At 53.6% G+C, this 16090-nt stretch overlaps 1 protein-coding gene across 1 annotated transcript in view; it reads left to right on the top strand.

The window, feature by feature from the left end:
* The window catches only part of LOC144248867 (uncharacterized), a 552852-nt gene that overhangs the window by 120115 nt on the left and 416647 nt on the right, over window positions 1–16090 (top strand). Inside the window, 2 exon segments of the mRNA XM_077790845.1 lie at window positions 9270–9853; window positions 11824–11830. Of these exon segments, the coding sequence (XP_077646971.1) occupies window positions 9270–9853; window positions 11824–11830 (591 nt within the window).

Genomic DNA, 16090 nt, shown 5'->3' with positions numbered 1-16090 from the left:
GAGGAGGAGGAGGAGGAGGACGAGGAGGAGGAGAACGAGGAGGAGGAGGACGAGGAGGAGAACGAGGAGGAGGAGGAGGAGGAGGACGAGGAGGAGGAGGAAGAGGAGGAGGAGGACGAGGAGGAAGACGAGGAGGAGGAGGACGAGGAGGAGGAGGACGAGGAGGAGGACGAGGAGGAGGACGAGGAGAAGGAGGACGAGGAGGAGGAGGAAAAGGAGGAGGACGAGGAGGAGGAGAACGAGGAGGAGGAGGAGGAGGACGAGCAGGAGGAGGAGGAGGACAAAGAGGAGGAGGAGGACGAGGAGGAGCAGGACGAGGAGGAGGAGGACAAGGAGGAAGTCGAGGAGGAGGAGGACGAGGAGGAGGAGGAGGACGAGGAGGAGGACGAGGAGGAGGACGAGGAGAAGGAGGACGAGGAGGACGATGAGGAACAGGAGGAGGACGAGGAGGAGGACGAAGAGGAGGAGGAGGACGAGGAGGAGGAGGAGGAGGACGAGGAGGAGGAGGAGGAGGACAAAGCGGAGGAGGAGGAAGAGGAGGAGGAGGACGAGGAGGAGGAGGAAAAGGAGGAGGACGAGGAGGAGGAGGAGGAGGACGAGGAGGAGGAGGAGGAGAACGAGGACGAGGAGGAGGAGGACGAGGAGGAGGAGGACGAGGAGGAGGAGGAGGAGGAGGACGAGGAGGAGGAGGACGAGGAGGAGGAGGACGAGGAGGAGGAGGACGAGGAGGAAGACGAGGAGGAGGAGGACGAGGAGGAGGAGGACGAGGAGGAGGACGAGGAGGAGGACGAGGAGAAGGAGGACGAGGAGGAGGACGAGGAGGAGGACGAGGAGGAGGACGAGGAGAAGGAGGACGAGGAGGAGGACGAGGAGGAGAAGGACACGGACGAGGAGGAGGAGGACGAGTAGGAGGAGGAAGAGGAGGAGGAGGAGGAGGACGAATACGAGGAGGAGGAGGACGAGGAGGAGGATGAGGAGCAGGAGGAGGACGAGGAGGAGGATGAGCAGCAGGAGGAGGAGGAGGACGAGGAGGAGGACGAGGAGGAGGAGGAGGACGAGGAGGAGGAGGACGAGGAGGAGGAGGAGGAGGACAAAGCGGAGGAGGAGGATGAGGAGAAGGCGGACGAGGAGGAGTACGAGGAGGAGGATGAGGAGGAGGAGGACGAGGAGGAGGAGAACGAGGATGAGGAGGAGGAGGACGAGGAGTAGGAGGACGAGGAGGAGGAGTATGAGGAGGAGGAGTACGAGGAGGAGGAATAGGAGGAGGAGAAGGAGGAGGAGGACGAGGAGGAGGCGGAGGAGGACAAAGAGGAGGAGGAGGACGAGGAGGAGGAGGACGAGGAGGAGGACGAGGACGAGGAGGAGGAGGGCGAGGAGGAGGAGGACGAGGAGGAGGACGAGGACGAGGAGGACGAGGAGGAGGAGGAGGAGGAGGAGGACGAGGAGGAGGAGGACGAGGAGGAGGAGGAGGAGGACAAAGCGGAGGAGGAGGACGAGGAGGAGGACGAGGAGGAGGAGGACGAGGAGGAGGAGGACGAGGAGGAGGAGGACGAGGAGGAGGAGAACGAGAATGAGGAGGAGGAGGATGAGGAGGAGGAGGAGGAGGAGAACGAGGACGAGGAGGAGGAGGACGAGGAGTAGGAGGACGAGGAGGAGGAGTATGAGGAGGAGGAGGACGAGGAGGAGGAATGGGAGGAGGAGAAGGAGGAGGAGTACGAGGAGGAGGAGGAGGAAGACATAGAGAATGAGGAGGACGTAGAGGAGGAGGAGGAGAAGGAGGACGAGGAGGAGGAGGACGAGGATGAGGACGAGGACGAGGAGGACGAGGACGAGGAGGAGGAGGAGGAGGAGGAGGACGAGGAGGAGGAGGACGAGGAGGAGGAGGACGAGGAGGAGGAGAACGAGAATGAGGAGGAGGAGGATGAGGAGGAGGAGGAGGAGGAGAACGAGGACGAGGAGGAGGAGGACGAGGAGTAGGAGGACGAGGAGGAGGAGTATGAGGAGGAGGAGGACGAGGAGGAGGAGGAGGATGAGGAGGAATAGGAGGAGGAGGAGGATGAGGAGGACGAGGAGGAGGAGGACGAGGAGGAGGAGGAGGAGGAGGACGAGGAGGAGGAGGACAAGGAGGAGGAGGATGAGTAGGAGGAGGACGAGGAGGAGGATGAGGAGCAGGAGAAGGAGGAGGACGAGGAGGAGGAGGACGAGGAGGATGAGGAGGAGGAGGACGAGTAGGAGGAGGAGGAGGACGAAGACGAGGAGGAGGAGGATGAAGAGGAGGAGGACGAGGAGCAGGAGGAGGAGGAGGATGAGGAGGAGGAGGACGAGGAGGAGGACGAGGAAGAGGAGGATGTGGACGAGGAGGAGGAGGACGAGGAGGAGGATGAGGAGGAATAGGAGGAGGAGGAGGATGAGGAGGACGAGGAGGAGGAGGACGAGGAGGAGGAGGAGGAGGAGGACGAGGAGGAGGAGGACAAGGAGGAGGAGGATGAGTAGGAGGAGGACGAGGAGGAGGATGAGGAGCAGGAGAAGGAGGAGGACGAGGAGGAGGAGGACGAGGATGAGGAGGGGGAGGACGAGGAGGACGAGGAGGAGGAGCAGGAGGAGGTAGACGAGGACGAGGAGGAGGATTAGGAGGAGGAGGAGGAGGACGAGGACGAGGAGGAGGAAGAGGAGGAGGAGGAGGAGGAGGAGGAGGAGGAGGAGGAAGAGGAGGAGGAGGAGGAGGAGGAGGAGGAGGAAGAGGAGGAGCAAGAGGAGGAGGACAGTAGTACGAAGAGGAGGAGGCCAAGGACGAGGTGAGGATGAGGAGAAGGAGGAGGAGGACATAGAGGAGGAGGAGGACGAGGAGGAGGAGGACAAGGAGGAGGAGGACGAGGAGGACGAGGGGGACGAGGATGTGGAGGCTGAGGAGGACAGGAGGACGAGGACCAGGACGAGGAGCAGGAGAGGAGGAGGAGGATAGAGAGGAGGATGAGGAGGAGGACGAGGATGAGGAGGAGGAGGAGGAGGAAAAGGAGGAGGAGAAGGAGGACGAGGAGGAGGAGGCTGAGGAGGACAGGAGTACGAGGACGAGGAGGAGCAGGAGGAGGAGGACAAAGAGGAGGAGGAAAAGGAGGACCAGGAGGAGGAGGAGGAGGAGGAGGAGGAGGAGGACAAGGAGGAGGAGGAGGATGAAGAGGAGGAGAAGGAGGAGGAGGAGGACGAGGAGGAGCACGAGGACGAGGACCAGAAGGAGGAGGAGGACGAGGAGGAGGAGGAGGAGGACGTGGATGAGGACAAATAGAAGGAGGATGACGAGGAGGAGGACGAGGAGAATGAAGAGGACGAGGACGAGGAGGAGGAGTATGAGGAGGAGGAGGAAGCGGATCGGAAGGAGGAGGATGAGGACGAAGACGAGGAGGAGGCCGAGGAGGAGGAGTAGGAGGAGGAGGAGGTGGAGGACGAGGCTGAGGAGGAGGAGGAGGAGGAGGCGGACAAAGATGAGGAGGAGGACGAGGAGGAGGACGAGGAGGACGATTACGGGGACGAGGATGAATTTGATGAGGAGGAGCAGGATGAAGAGGAGGAGAAAGTGGACTGGAAGAGGAGGAGGAGGACGAAATGGAGGAGGAGGACGAGGAGGAGGAGGACGAGGGGGACGAGGAGGAAGAGGACGAGGACAAGGAGCAGGAGGAGGAGGACAAAGAGTGGGAAGAGGACAAGGAGGAGGACGAGGACGAGGACGAGGAGGGGGACGAGGATGACGAGGAGGACGAGCAGGAGGACGAGGAGGAGGAGGACGAGGAGGAGTAGGAGGAGGAGGAGGAGGAGGACGAGGACGAGGATGAGGAGGAAGAGGAGGAGGAAGAGGCGGAGGAAGAGGAGGAGGAGGAGGATGAGGACGAGGAGGAGGAGGACAAGGATGAGGACGAGGACGAGGACGAAGACGAGGAGGAGGAGGAGGAGGAAGAGGAGAAGGAAGAGGAGGAGGACGACAAGGACGAGGACGAGAATGAGGAGGAGGAGGACTAGTAGGAGGACGAGGATGAGGAGGAGGACGAGGAGGATGAGGAAAAGGAGGATGAAGATGAGGAGGAGGAGGACGAGGACGAGGAGGAGGAGGACAAAGACGAGGAGGAGGAGGAGGACAAAGAGGAGGAGGAGGACGAGGAGGAGGACTACGCGGACGAGGACGAGGAGGAGGAGGAGGACGAGGAGGATATGGAGGAGGAGGACGAGGATGAGGAGGAGGAGGACGAGGACGAAGAGGAGGAGGAGGAGGAGGACGAGGACGAGGACGAAGAGGAGGAGGAGCAGGATGAGGAGGAGGAGGAGGAAGAGAAGGAGGACGAGGAGGAGGAGGAAGAGGACGAGGACAAGGAGGAAGAGGAGGAGGAGGAGGATGAGGAGGACGATGAGGACGAGGACAAGAACGAGGAGGAGGAGGACCAGGAGGAGGAGGAGGAGAAGGAGGTGGACGGGGACGAGTACGAGGATGAAGACGAGGAGGAGGGGGAGGCGGAAGAGGCGGAGGAAGAGGAATAGGAGGAGAAGGAGGACGAGGAGGAGAAGGAGGACGAGGATGAGGAAGAGGAGGACGAGGACGAGGACGAGGAGGAGGAGGAAGAGGAGGAGGAGGAGGAGGAGGAGGATGAAGAGGAGGAGGAGGACAAGTAGGAGGAGGGCGTGGAGGATGAGGGGGAGGACGAAGAGGATGAGGAGGAGGAGGACGAGGATGAGGAAGAGGAGGAGGAGGACGAGGACGAGGAGTAGGACGAAATGGAAGAGGAGGAGGAGGAGGCGGAGGAGGAGGAGGAGGAGGAAGAGAATGGGGAAGAGGAGGAGGACGAGGAGGACAAGGACGAGGACGAGGAGGAGGAGGAGGACTAGGAGGAGGATAAGGAGGACGAGGAGGAGGAGGACGAAGAGGAGGAGGAAGCCGAGGATGAGGAGGCCGAGGTCGAGGACGAGCATGAGGAGGAGGACGACGAGGAGGACGAGGACGAGGAGGAGGAGGACGAGTAGGAGGAGGAGGATGAGGAGTAGGAGGAGGATGAGGAGGAGGAGGACGAGGACGAGGACGTGGATGAAGTTGACTAGGAGGAGGAGGAGGAAGAGGAGGAGGAAGAAGAGGGGGTGGAGGAGGAGGAGGCGGAGTATGAGGACGAGGATGAGGATGACGAGGACGAGGAGGAGGAGGAGGAGGGGGAGGATGAGGACGAGGATGAGGAGGAGAAGGACGAGGAGGAGTACGAGGACGAGAAGGAGGAGGACGAGGACCAGGACGAGGACGAGGACGAGGACGAGGACGAGAAGGAGGATTAGGAGGAGGACGAGGAGAAGGACGAGGAGGACGAGTAGGACTACGAGGACGACGAGGAGGACGAGGAGGACGAGGAGGAGGGCCAGGAGGCGGACGAGAATGAGGAGGACGAGGAGGATGACGAGGAGGAGGACGAGGAGGAGGTCTAGGACGAGGAGGAGGAGGAGGACAATGTCAAGGAGGTGTAGGACGAGGAGGAGAAGGATGAGGATGAGGAAAAGGATGAAGATGCAGAGGGCAAGGAGGATGAGGAGGAGGACGAGGAGGAGGAGGATGAGGAGGAAGAGGAGGAGAACGAGGAGGAGGAGGAGGACAAGGAGGAGGACGAGGAGGAAGAGAAGAATGACGATGATGAGGAGGATGAGGAGGAGGACAATGACAAGGATGATGAGGAGGTGTAGGAGAAAGGGGAGGAGCAGGAGGAGGAAGAGGAGGAGGAAGACGACAAGGACTAGGGAAAGCACAAGGAAGATGAGGAGGAGGAGGAGAACAAGGAAGAGGAGGAGGCAGAGAAGCATGAAGAGGAGGAATAGGAGGAGGAAGAGAGAGGACAAGGACAAGGAGGATGATGAGGTTGAGGAGGAGGAGGACAACGAGGAGGAGGAGGAGGAGAAGAAGGATGAGGACGAGGACGAGTAGGAGAAGGATGAGGATGAGGAAAAGGATGAAGATGCAGAGGACAATGAGGATGAGGAAGAGGAGGAGGAGGAGAAAGAAGATGAACAGGAGGAGGAGGAGGACAAGGAGGAGAATAAAGAGGAGGAGGACAAGGATGTAAATAATGACGGGAGACAAGTCCATTCTATAATGTCAACAAGTGTCAGTTTATTTCAAGCACACATGTACACTTATACCCGTTATAGTGAAGCTCATGCATATTGCAAAACTTAGGCTCATCATTGGTGTATTAAAAACAGGTCAACCCCGCCTTTGGAGCTTTCTGAGCTTGCTTTGTTTTCCCTTACATTTATCTTTTTGCTGACCATTCTACTGTTGGGAACCAGCTTACCCAAGGACATAAGATATTATTGCTACATCTGCTATTGCTGCACTACGCAATTTTCAGCTACTGCTTCACTAACTGCACGTAGTCATGTTCTTTCTCACAAAGCCATTCATCCACAAAACTCTCCACTTTTCTTATCAGTCATGCTGTGACATTCAATAGCCCATTATCAGCAGATGTCTGTCCTGAGGGAGGATTGATTGTGGAAGAGATAAGGAAAAACTGCCCACTTAACACAGGACAACTGCCATACAGATGGCAAATAGAACACATCTTGCTTTTCAGTCTGGGACAGGAGGTCACAAAATCAGCTGAGAAGGCAGCACTCTGAAAATCAAATCAGAACTGACAGAAAATGAATGGCACAGAAATCAATAATTCTGATAGTTTTACTTATTATCAAAATAAATCACACCCACCCAGCCCCACACAATCCTGACCCCACACCCTCAAATTTGGATCTCACTTCTCCCGATCACCTTCCAACCCCATCTCATTCTGGAGGCTGAGGAATTGAGCAATTTTAGCATGGGACTGAGGTGGGAACCAGCCATTTTGAGGTAGGATTGAGTCACTTTGAGGTGACAGACAAATCCACATTGGGTTTTGGAGTGCAAAGATATGGAGAATACCACCAGATATCCCCCAAGAACCCACAAATCCTCCAGAATATGTTCCCAAACAGTAAAGTCCACCTCAAATACCTCTTAAATGGTGGGACTTCTGACTTCTCCAGTCAATACTCTTTTTAGTCATTTTTCAGTTGTTTTTAAGTGATAAAGACAAATCAGAAGTAAATTAGGGCCAAACCAAAACCAGAGACCCTTTGAGCATCCCCTGGACACTGGACAAAACAAACTCAGCAGAAATCAAAGTTAACCCAACATAAAATGCCTTGAGGAAGATTTGCTCTTTCCACAAGTCATTTCTGATGGAAACACAAATAAATCCCAAACATGAATAGACAAACAACAGAAGCAATTCTGTGGCAATTCCAAATTTCATCAGTTCCAGCACAGCTCCAGCTCAGATGCTGGCAGGTTCCAAAAAAAAAAAAAAAAAAAAAAAAAAAAAAAAAAAAAAACCATGGAAATTTGGCCCAATACAGATTATTAAAAGGAAGGGAAAGCTCTGTGTAGCTATCACAAAGGTGACAGGGACCAAGAAAATAATGCTTCTCCCCCCAAAGCCCGTGAATTCAGGAGTTATTTGGGAAATTACCTACTTGAGCTGGGCTTCTTGTAGGATTTAAGTAGCCTTGTGTTCCTCACTTTGGGGTGAATGATCCTTGTCAGTCTTGCTGGTATCATTTGGTCCCTTTCCTCCAGTGATTTTAACAGAATTTTCAAAGAAGGAAAACAAAATATTTTCTCTACACTGGCCACCCACAAGAGCCATTTTCCTCGTAAGTTCTCCCAAAAGTCACTCAGAGGAAGCTGCATCCAAGCTTCCAAGAGTTCCTCCAGAAAGAGCCACAAACTCCTCAGAGGAGAGAAACATGCTGTTGTCAAAGGCACCTGGGGTCAGAAAACAGAGCTCTGAACTCACTGTGTAAAATAATGTTGCAATCTGGATAATAAAATTGTTAGAGAGATGCCTCTGCCCCAATTAAGGTGCTAACAAGACCAAATCCAAAGTGGATTTTATTGAACAGTAAATGTGAGGTAGAGAGAGATGCAAAGAAAGAGAAAAGGGGGAGAACAAGGGAGTGACAGGGACAGAGGTCTCCCCTAGTGCAGGGCAAGTGTGACATTGTCCCCTGTGTGCGTGGCCTTCCCAGGGTGGGGGTTTTACACCTGAGCCAGTTTGGGTAAGGGGGGTGGTATTCACCCCCCACCCCGAGCAGGGATTGCCTCACTGTTTCAGGTTACAGTGTCAGATGTAACCAAAAGTGTTTTCAGTCCCCATCTCCATAAACTGTTATCAACAGGTGGGGCAGTGTTCTTTATCTCTTCCATGGCTCAGCCCTGATAACGCCCTCCAGGGGCCATCTTCTGTTAATGGGCCATTGAGTGTCACTGCAGCACTGATAAAATTACATCATCCCATTGTGGGATGCTCCGCCCAGGGGAGGAACCAAGAATTCCTGCCTGGATATAATCTCACCATTTGCAACACCACGACCACCTTGCCTACTGGATTCCCAGAGGACAAGAGCTCCATAAGCACCACTGGACCTTCAGAGGAAGACCAGACCCTTCTACAGGATCACTGCTTTGACAGAATCACGTTCATCACTCCAGCCGGACTGCAGCCACCATTTCATCAGACAGCTACCACCACCCTGAGCAACAGGGTGTAAGGTTATATCCTGACTCTGTCAGGTTAAGGCAGTGTTTCTCTATCATTGCCTTGATCTTAATTTTCTTACTCAATTGTGATTCTGGCTTCGACGCTCTCCCTGTTTTGCTTTGAAACAGTACAAAACTCACTGTGCTCATCCCTTGTTTTCCTCCCAAAACAGGATTTCCCATCCCAAAACCTACACGAAATGGAGAAGGAGGCTGCGAGGAAGAGGAAGGAGACCTGGGACACCGAGGCGGGTGAGGAGGAAGTCAGTGCCCCTTTCTCCCTCTCTCCTGCTCCATCTCCCAGCCCAGCACAGCCCCTGGCTGCAGGACAGCCCCGCTGCCGGTGCCCTCCTGCCGGGGCTGCACTGGGGGGATCTCCTTGCCCTTCCCTCTGGCACAGAGGCAAATCCATCCTCTCCTTGTCCTTCCTCCCGCAGATGAGGTGCTAAGGGTGGAGAGCAGAGAGGACAAATCCCCATGGCAGAACCTTGTGGAAGAGGCTGTTTTGAGTGGCTCCATGGTGCAGGAACCCAATGGGAGCTGCACCAGGAGGGGCTGCAAACGCAGATCGAGGGGATCTGAGGAGGAAAGATGCACTCTGGTCCAGGAAGGTGGACAGAGCTTCAGCCAGAGCTCAGGGCTGGTGGTCCCTGAGCAGCTTCATGATGAGGAGAAGCCCCATAAGTGCTCAGAGTGTGGGAAGAGCTTCAGGTCAAACTCCAACCTGATCCAGCACCAGAGGAACCACACTGGGGAGAAGCCCTATGAGTGTGAGGAATGTGGAAAGAGCTTTTGGTCAAATTCCAACGTGATCCAGCACAAGAGGATTCACACTGGGGAGAGGCCCTACGAGTGTGGGGAATGTGGGAAGAGCTTCAGGAAGATCTCCCACCTGAGCAGCCACAAGAGGATCCACACTGGGGAAAGGCCCTATGAGTGTAGGGAGTGTGGGAAGAGCTTCAGGCAGTGTGGTGCCCTGATTGTCCACCAGAAGATCCACACTGGGGAGCGACCCTACGAGTGTTCCAAGTGTGGGAAGGGGTTTCAGACTCGCTCCTATCTCCTCTTGCACTATCGAGCTCATACAGAGGAGAGGCCCTTCCGCTGCCCTGACTGCAGGAAGGGATTCAAGCAGAACTCCAACCTTGTAAGGCACCGGCGCATCCACACCGGGGAGAGGCCCTACGGGTGTCCCCAGTGTGGGAAGAGCTTCACCCAGAGCTCTCACTTGACCAAACACCAACGGAGGCACCAGTAACGGAAGCCCCAAGAGTGTCCCGCCTGCAGGAAGAGCTTCGTGCTCTGCTCCAGCTCCATCCCCCACTGCAGGACCCACATTGGGCACAGGTCTGGTGACCCACATTCCCTGTGATCAATGTTGGGAACACACCTGACTGGTTATCCTTTTGGTTTGGCCCTAATTTTCCTCTGATTCATCTTTATTCTTCAAACACAGCCAAAACAGGGTTAAATTAAAGAAACTGATCAAAAATATCTGAAGTGTCACCATTTCACAGGAGTTTTAGGGGGAATTTAGGATTTGGGGACGCATTCTGAGTGGAGTGCCCCTGTTGCTAAGAGGCAGGAGTTTGATCTCACCCTTCTTGTGTTGCAAATAATTCCTCCCTTGACCCAAACCCAAACTCCACCCCTGGGATACCCTATACAAATCCCATGGCTCTGCCTTTGCCCTGTCTTTCGGTGATAAGAAATGGATTTTGGAGTTTTTTGAAACCAAGATACATCTCATTTGTTCCTGCCGCCGGCAGCTGCACTCACCCTGGACACCATGAACTCAACTTCTGGAGGATTTGTGGGTTCTGGGGTGATTTTGGGCAGTGTTCTCCATCTCTTTGCATTTCAAAAGCCAAGAGGGATGAATTTGTCACCACAAAACCACTCAATCCCACTGAAAATAACTGGATTTTAAACTATAAAGGCACAATCCCACCTCAAATTGCTTGTTCCCCCTCAAAAAAACCTCAATCCCACACAAAGCTCACTCGATTCCAAAGCTGCCAGGGTGAGATGGGGTTGGGAGGAGATTGAAAGAAGTGGGATTCCATTTTGGAGTGGTGGGATGGGGATTGTGTGGGGCTGGGTGGCTGGGATGTATCTGATAGCAAATAAAACTTTCAGAGTTAATGATGTTTTTCCCATTCATTTTCAGTCAGTTCTATTTCCAGAGTGGCTCCTTCTCAGCTGTTTAAATTCTTATAAAAATCCTTTTTTAAAAATCGTCTAACCCAAACAATCCAAAAACCAATATCCATATAAAACCACCCATCTGCGATTATATTTTTATAAATAATTTTAATTTTTTAGAGTACTTAAGGGTGTTATTAAATTTTAATTGTTTGGTTAAATTGTATGAGACATTATAGTGGTGTTTGGTTTCGTGTTTAGTATATTTGTAGTATGAATTGTTTTACTCAGGTGTGTTCCATTGTATGTTTAGATTGGCTCGTGCTGCGAGAGGCGCAGGGCTCTGCCTGGCAACTGATGAGTCAGAGCCGTCCCGGGCGCTGATTGGCTGAAAATCGCCAGGCGGGACCAGCGCCAAGTTCCTGCCTGGGAACTGAATCGTCATCAACGCCGTGCGCTCTGATTGGCCAGGATCTGCTTCGGGGCGGGGCCGGGAGGAACTGGGGACCCCCAGGAGCCCCCCGGGTTTGGGGGTTTCCATCCCCCCTCGGCCTCCGGGGCGGCCTTGGGGCCACCCCAACACCCCAAAATGGGGAGGGTCCCCGGAGCCGCTTGGAAGTCCCAAAAATGGGCTGGAAGCGGCAGGAGCCGCCCCAAGAAGGGATTGAAGGGTCCGGTCCGGGAATGGCTCCGATCCGGATTGGGGCGGGCTGGGATTGAGGGAGGGTCCGGTCAGCGGCTGCGGAGGGGCTGGGATTGGGGAGGGCTCCGGGATTGAGGGGATGGGTCCATTCCGGGACTGGGGCAGGATCGCTCCCTGGGGGTGGGCTCCATTATTGAGTCAGGCTCTCTCCGCTTCCCGATCCCAATCCCGTTCCCTGATCCTGTTCCTGATCCCAATCCCATTCCCATTTCTGTTCCCGTTCCCGGGCCAGTTCCTGATCCCGATCCCATTCCCGTTCCTGTTCTCAATCCCAATCCCACCGCTGTTTCCAGGGAATGGCTCCTATCCCAACCCCGACCCCAAACCCGGGGGGTTAAACACTGGGGTCAAACACCCCAAATCCCAACACTGGGAGGGGGGAGGTTGACATCCCAGAGTTTGGAGCCAGAGGTTCACTGTGATATTGCAAGGCCTCATGGAGTCATGGAGACACCATTAAGAGACTTCACAACCTCATGGAACCAAGGGGCCATTGTGCCTCTGTGGGGCACCATGGAACCAAGGATTCCATTGTGACACTGAGGCAACTCATGGGATCATGGAGACCATTGGGACACTATGAGCCCCCATGGAATAAGGAAAGCATTGTGACACTGTGAGGCCTCATGGCACCAGTGAGACCACTGTGACCCTGGGGGTGCCCACAGAACCAAGAGGACCATTGTGACACTGTGGGGCCTCGTGAAACCAAGAGGCCTTTGTGGCACTGCAGGGCTGTAGGGAACCAAAGGTCCATTGTGACACTGCAGGGCCTCGTGTCATCAGTGTTCAATTGTGACACTGTGGAGTCAAAGGAGACCATTGTGACACCACAAATCCCCAGGGCCCAAAGGTCCATTGTGACATTGCGGCCTCATAGAACAGAGGAGTCACGTGTCATTATGGGGCCTGAGAAACCACGGAGACCCCTGGGACACTGCGGGGCCCCAGGGAACCAAGGGAACACGGAGCAGGTCTGGCTGGTTTGGCATCTCAGGGGCTGCCTAAAAGCTGATCTTGGCATTTTGAGGGTCTCTTCTCATCTGCTATTGAAGCACTGGGGCTCAGGGCTTTATTTCCTATGGAAAAGAACTCTCCTTCTCCTCCAGGTATCCATGGCCAGAATTCAGATTTCATCTCTATTTCCTTATATCCAGGGATTGTTCCCATGGACATATTGCCAGGAAAAATCAGGCTGGCAGTCATTTCTTAAGGGTCACTGCTTACCTGTCCACAAAAGACTGGGGAAGGCTCCATGCTTTCCCTCCTATGGGGAAGAACTGTCCTGCTTCTCCAGGTGCCCATGGGCAAAATTTGGATTCTGTCTCCAAAATTCCCTATATCCAGAGACTGCCCCCAGACAAAATCTGCCATTCCTGACAAGTCTGGCTGGCCTTGGCCTAATGAGGCTCTCACCTGACTTCCTATGCACTGGGGCTCTATGCTTTCCTTCCTATGGAAAAGAACTGTCCCTCTCCTGCAGGTGGTCATGGCCAGAATTGAAATTTCACCTCCAAGTGCAGATTGTGACAGACTGGAGGTGATTGTTGGCTGGAAACATTTCATGTGTGAGGGAGGAAAGGGCAGGTCCACCCTTGCCCTACCCTGGAACCCCAATCCCCCCAGAGCCTCTATCCCAGCCCAGCAGTGTCTGCCAGTTCCTGGCACAGCACAGGCAATGCTCCACGGCCACCTCTGCAGCCCCAGCCCAGCTCCTGAGTGACCAAATGACCCCAAGTCCCACCTGGGGGAAGGGCCCAGGAAGACCAAGGGGAAATTAAGGCTGACCACAAGGCAAACACATGTCTTCACCCTACCTCCTCTTGGAATTTCCATCTGAACACTGCTGGAATCCAGGAGTTGGTAGATGAGTGTGTGCTTCTCTCTTTGTATCTTATTTTTCTCTCTTTCTGTATCTACTTCTTCTATTTTGGTACTCTTGCAAATATCGATTAACTTAAAATTGAACAGGCTTAGAGTTTGTGAAGTTGAATGGGCCAAGTTAATGCTTAGAGAAGTTTTTTTTGTTGATTGAATGCCATATTAAAATGTTTGCCAAATTTTCTCTGATTTTTCTAAATTTCCCAGTAAAAGCTGGTTTGTTGTTTAGAGCTCCTGAGAAACTCTTGATAATATTGCTCCAGTGCATCCAATTCAGAGGACACAGATTATTGTCATTCCTTTTAAATGTCTCCATGAGAGAGTTAAATGTCTCCTTGGTGCCACAGGGTCACACTGGCCCCTTGTTTCTATGGGGCCCCGCAGTGTCACACTGGTGGTGTCATACTGGATCCTTGGTTCCATGAGGCCCAGATGTGTCATGCTGGCCTCTTGTTTCCATGGGCCTCCATGGTGTCACAATGGTCCCTTGCTTCCATGAGGCCTTGCAGGGTCACAGGGGTCTCCTTGGGGCCACAGGATCACAATGGACCCTTGGTTCCATGGGCACTCACAGTGTCAGAAGGGTCTCCTTGGCTCCATGGGGCCCTGCAGAGCCCCTTGATTCAACAAAGCCTGAAAGTGTCAGAATGGCCTCCAGGATTCCAACAGGCCCCACAATGTCACAATGGACCTTTGGTTCCGTGGGGTCCCACACTGTTCCATGAATCCTTAGTTCCATGGGCCCTGTAGCTCCTTGGTTCCATGGTGCCACTCAGTGTGACAGCTGCCCCTTGGCCTGCCAACACTCCATAGCGTCACAATGGCCCCTCAGTTCAATGAGGCCTTGTGGTGTCACAATGGCTCAGTGAGGCCTTTAGTATCACAGGAGTGTCCCTGATTCCATGAGTGTTGGAACCCTGGATGCTGAGGATGTTAAACTTGCTGTGCTGAAAGGCACAGACTTGCAAGGGAACACTGCATTTGACCTGAGGCTGTGGAGAAGGCTTCCAATATTTATTAATAGCACTGGGGTTACGGGTGCATAGTGGGTTAGAGGTGTATACTACCACAGGGTGGAAAACATACAGCTTGGGGTTTTAGAACATAGTAATAAATATGAAGCAATATTGAGGTTTTAGGGTTGAGACAGGTTCTTCTTATTATTTGCCTTCTTCTTAACTTCTCCTTCATGGGTTTGGGTGATATTTTGTGATTGGACAGAAAAGTCCACAGGCTTTGAGGGATCAGTTTTTGGGTTAAAAGGGAGAATAATTTAGGTGTAATTTCTTGGCTGGATAGTTTTAAAAGACCTTGTAAAAAGAGATATTTGGCCACTTTGTGACTTGCTAATGAAAGACTGCAGAACTCACAGTTGTGAGGCTGCAACACTGATAAGAAACAAGAAGCACTTGAGTCTGAACACGAACTATTGTCTCAAGTATCTTCAATCCTGACCACGACACAGGTAGAAAAAACAAGCAGAGCACCCACACCTAAGGCCTGGCAGTGTGACAACAGACCATTGGTGTCACTGAGCCCCACAGTGTCACGATGGTCCCCTTGGCCCCACGAGGCTCTGAAGTGCCACAGAGGCCCTTTGGTTTCACAAGGCCTCAAAATGTAGAAATGGTCTCCATGGTTCCATGAGGCCCTGCTGGGTCACAATGGACCTTTGGTTCCAGGATGCCCCAGAGTGACACAATGGTGACACAATGGTTCCATTGGACCCTTCATCCCACGGAGAGCCACAGTGTTCACTGCAGTCCCCTTGGTTCCCTGAGGCCCTGACATGCTCTAATGGACCCCTGGTTCCAGTGGGTCCCAAAGTGTCAGAACAGTCTCCATTGTTCCATGAGGCCCCACAAAGTCACTGTGCTCCCCTTGGTTCCACAGGGCCCCACAGTGCCACAATGGACTCTTGGCTCCATGAGGTGCCATGCTGTGTCCCAATGGCTCATGGTTCCATGAGGCCACACAGTTTAACAATGGTCCCTTGGTTCCATGAGGCCTCGCTGTGTCACAATGGACTTGGGGTTCCATGAGCTTTCCTACTGCCAAAAACAGTCTCCCTGGTTCCACAGTGTCACCATGGTCCCGTTGTTCCATGAGGTTCCATGGCAGAACCTTGGTTCCATGGCCACCTTGGTTCCGTGTGACCTTGCAGTGTCACAATGGACCTGTGGTTCCATGAGGCCTTGCTGTGTCAGGATGGCCCCTTGGTTCCAAGAGGTTTCTCAGGGTCACAATGGTCTCCTTGGATCCGTGGTGTCACAATGGACCATTGGTTCAATGTGGCCCCAGTGTGCCAAAATGGATTTGGGTTCCATGGGGTTCCGCTGTGTCACCATGGACCCTTTGTTCCAGGAGTTTGCACAAAGTCACAGCTGACTCCTGGGTTCTGTGAGGCCCCATGGCCACCAAATCTCTGAAATATCAGAACAAGACTCCTTAACACTAATTTGCTATTTAAGAGGGGATCATTTATTCAGGCCTTGGGTCTAGTGAGGGATAACTCCTAACCTTTATGTGGACATGTAACTCTACCAGTGTGTTGCTTATACACAGTCACTAAATGTGTATTACAATTTACCCATTGCCATAAAACCCACCCCAAGTTCCCAGGTTCAGTCCTTGCTTTTTCTATCACTGCACTCTTGAGCCAGATGTCTTCTACACTTCCAACTGTCCCTGCTGGAAAAGCAGCTCCTGCACGCCTTGTTCCTGTGTTAAAAGTTCCCAGGCACGGTAAAAATGGAATTAAC

Source organism: Lonchura striata, unplaced genomic scaffold (genome assembly GCF_046129695.1).
Source record: "Lonchura striata isolate bLonStr1 unplaced genomic scaffold, bLonStr1.mat Scaffold_99, whole genome shotgun sequence".
Lineage (NCBI taxonomy): Eukaryota > Metazoa > Chordata > Aves > Passeriformes > Estrildidae > Lonchura > Lonchura striata.
The sequence above is the reverse complement of the archived record's forward strand: the minus strand, read 5'-3'. Positions and strand labels throughout refer to the sequence as shown.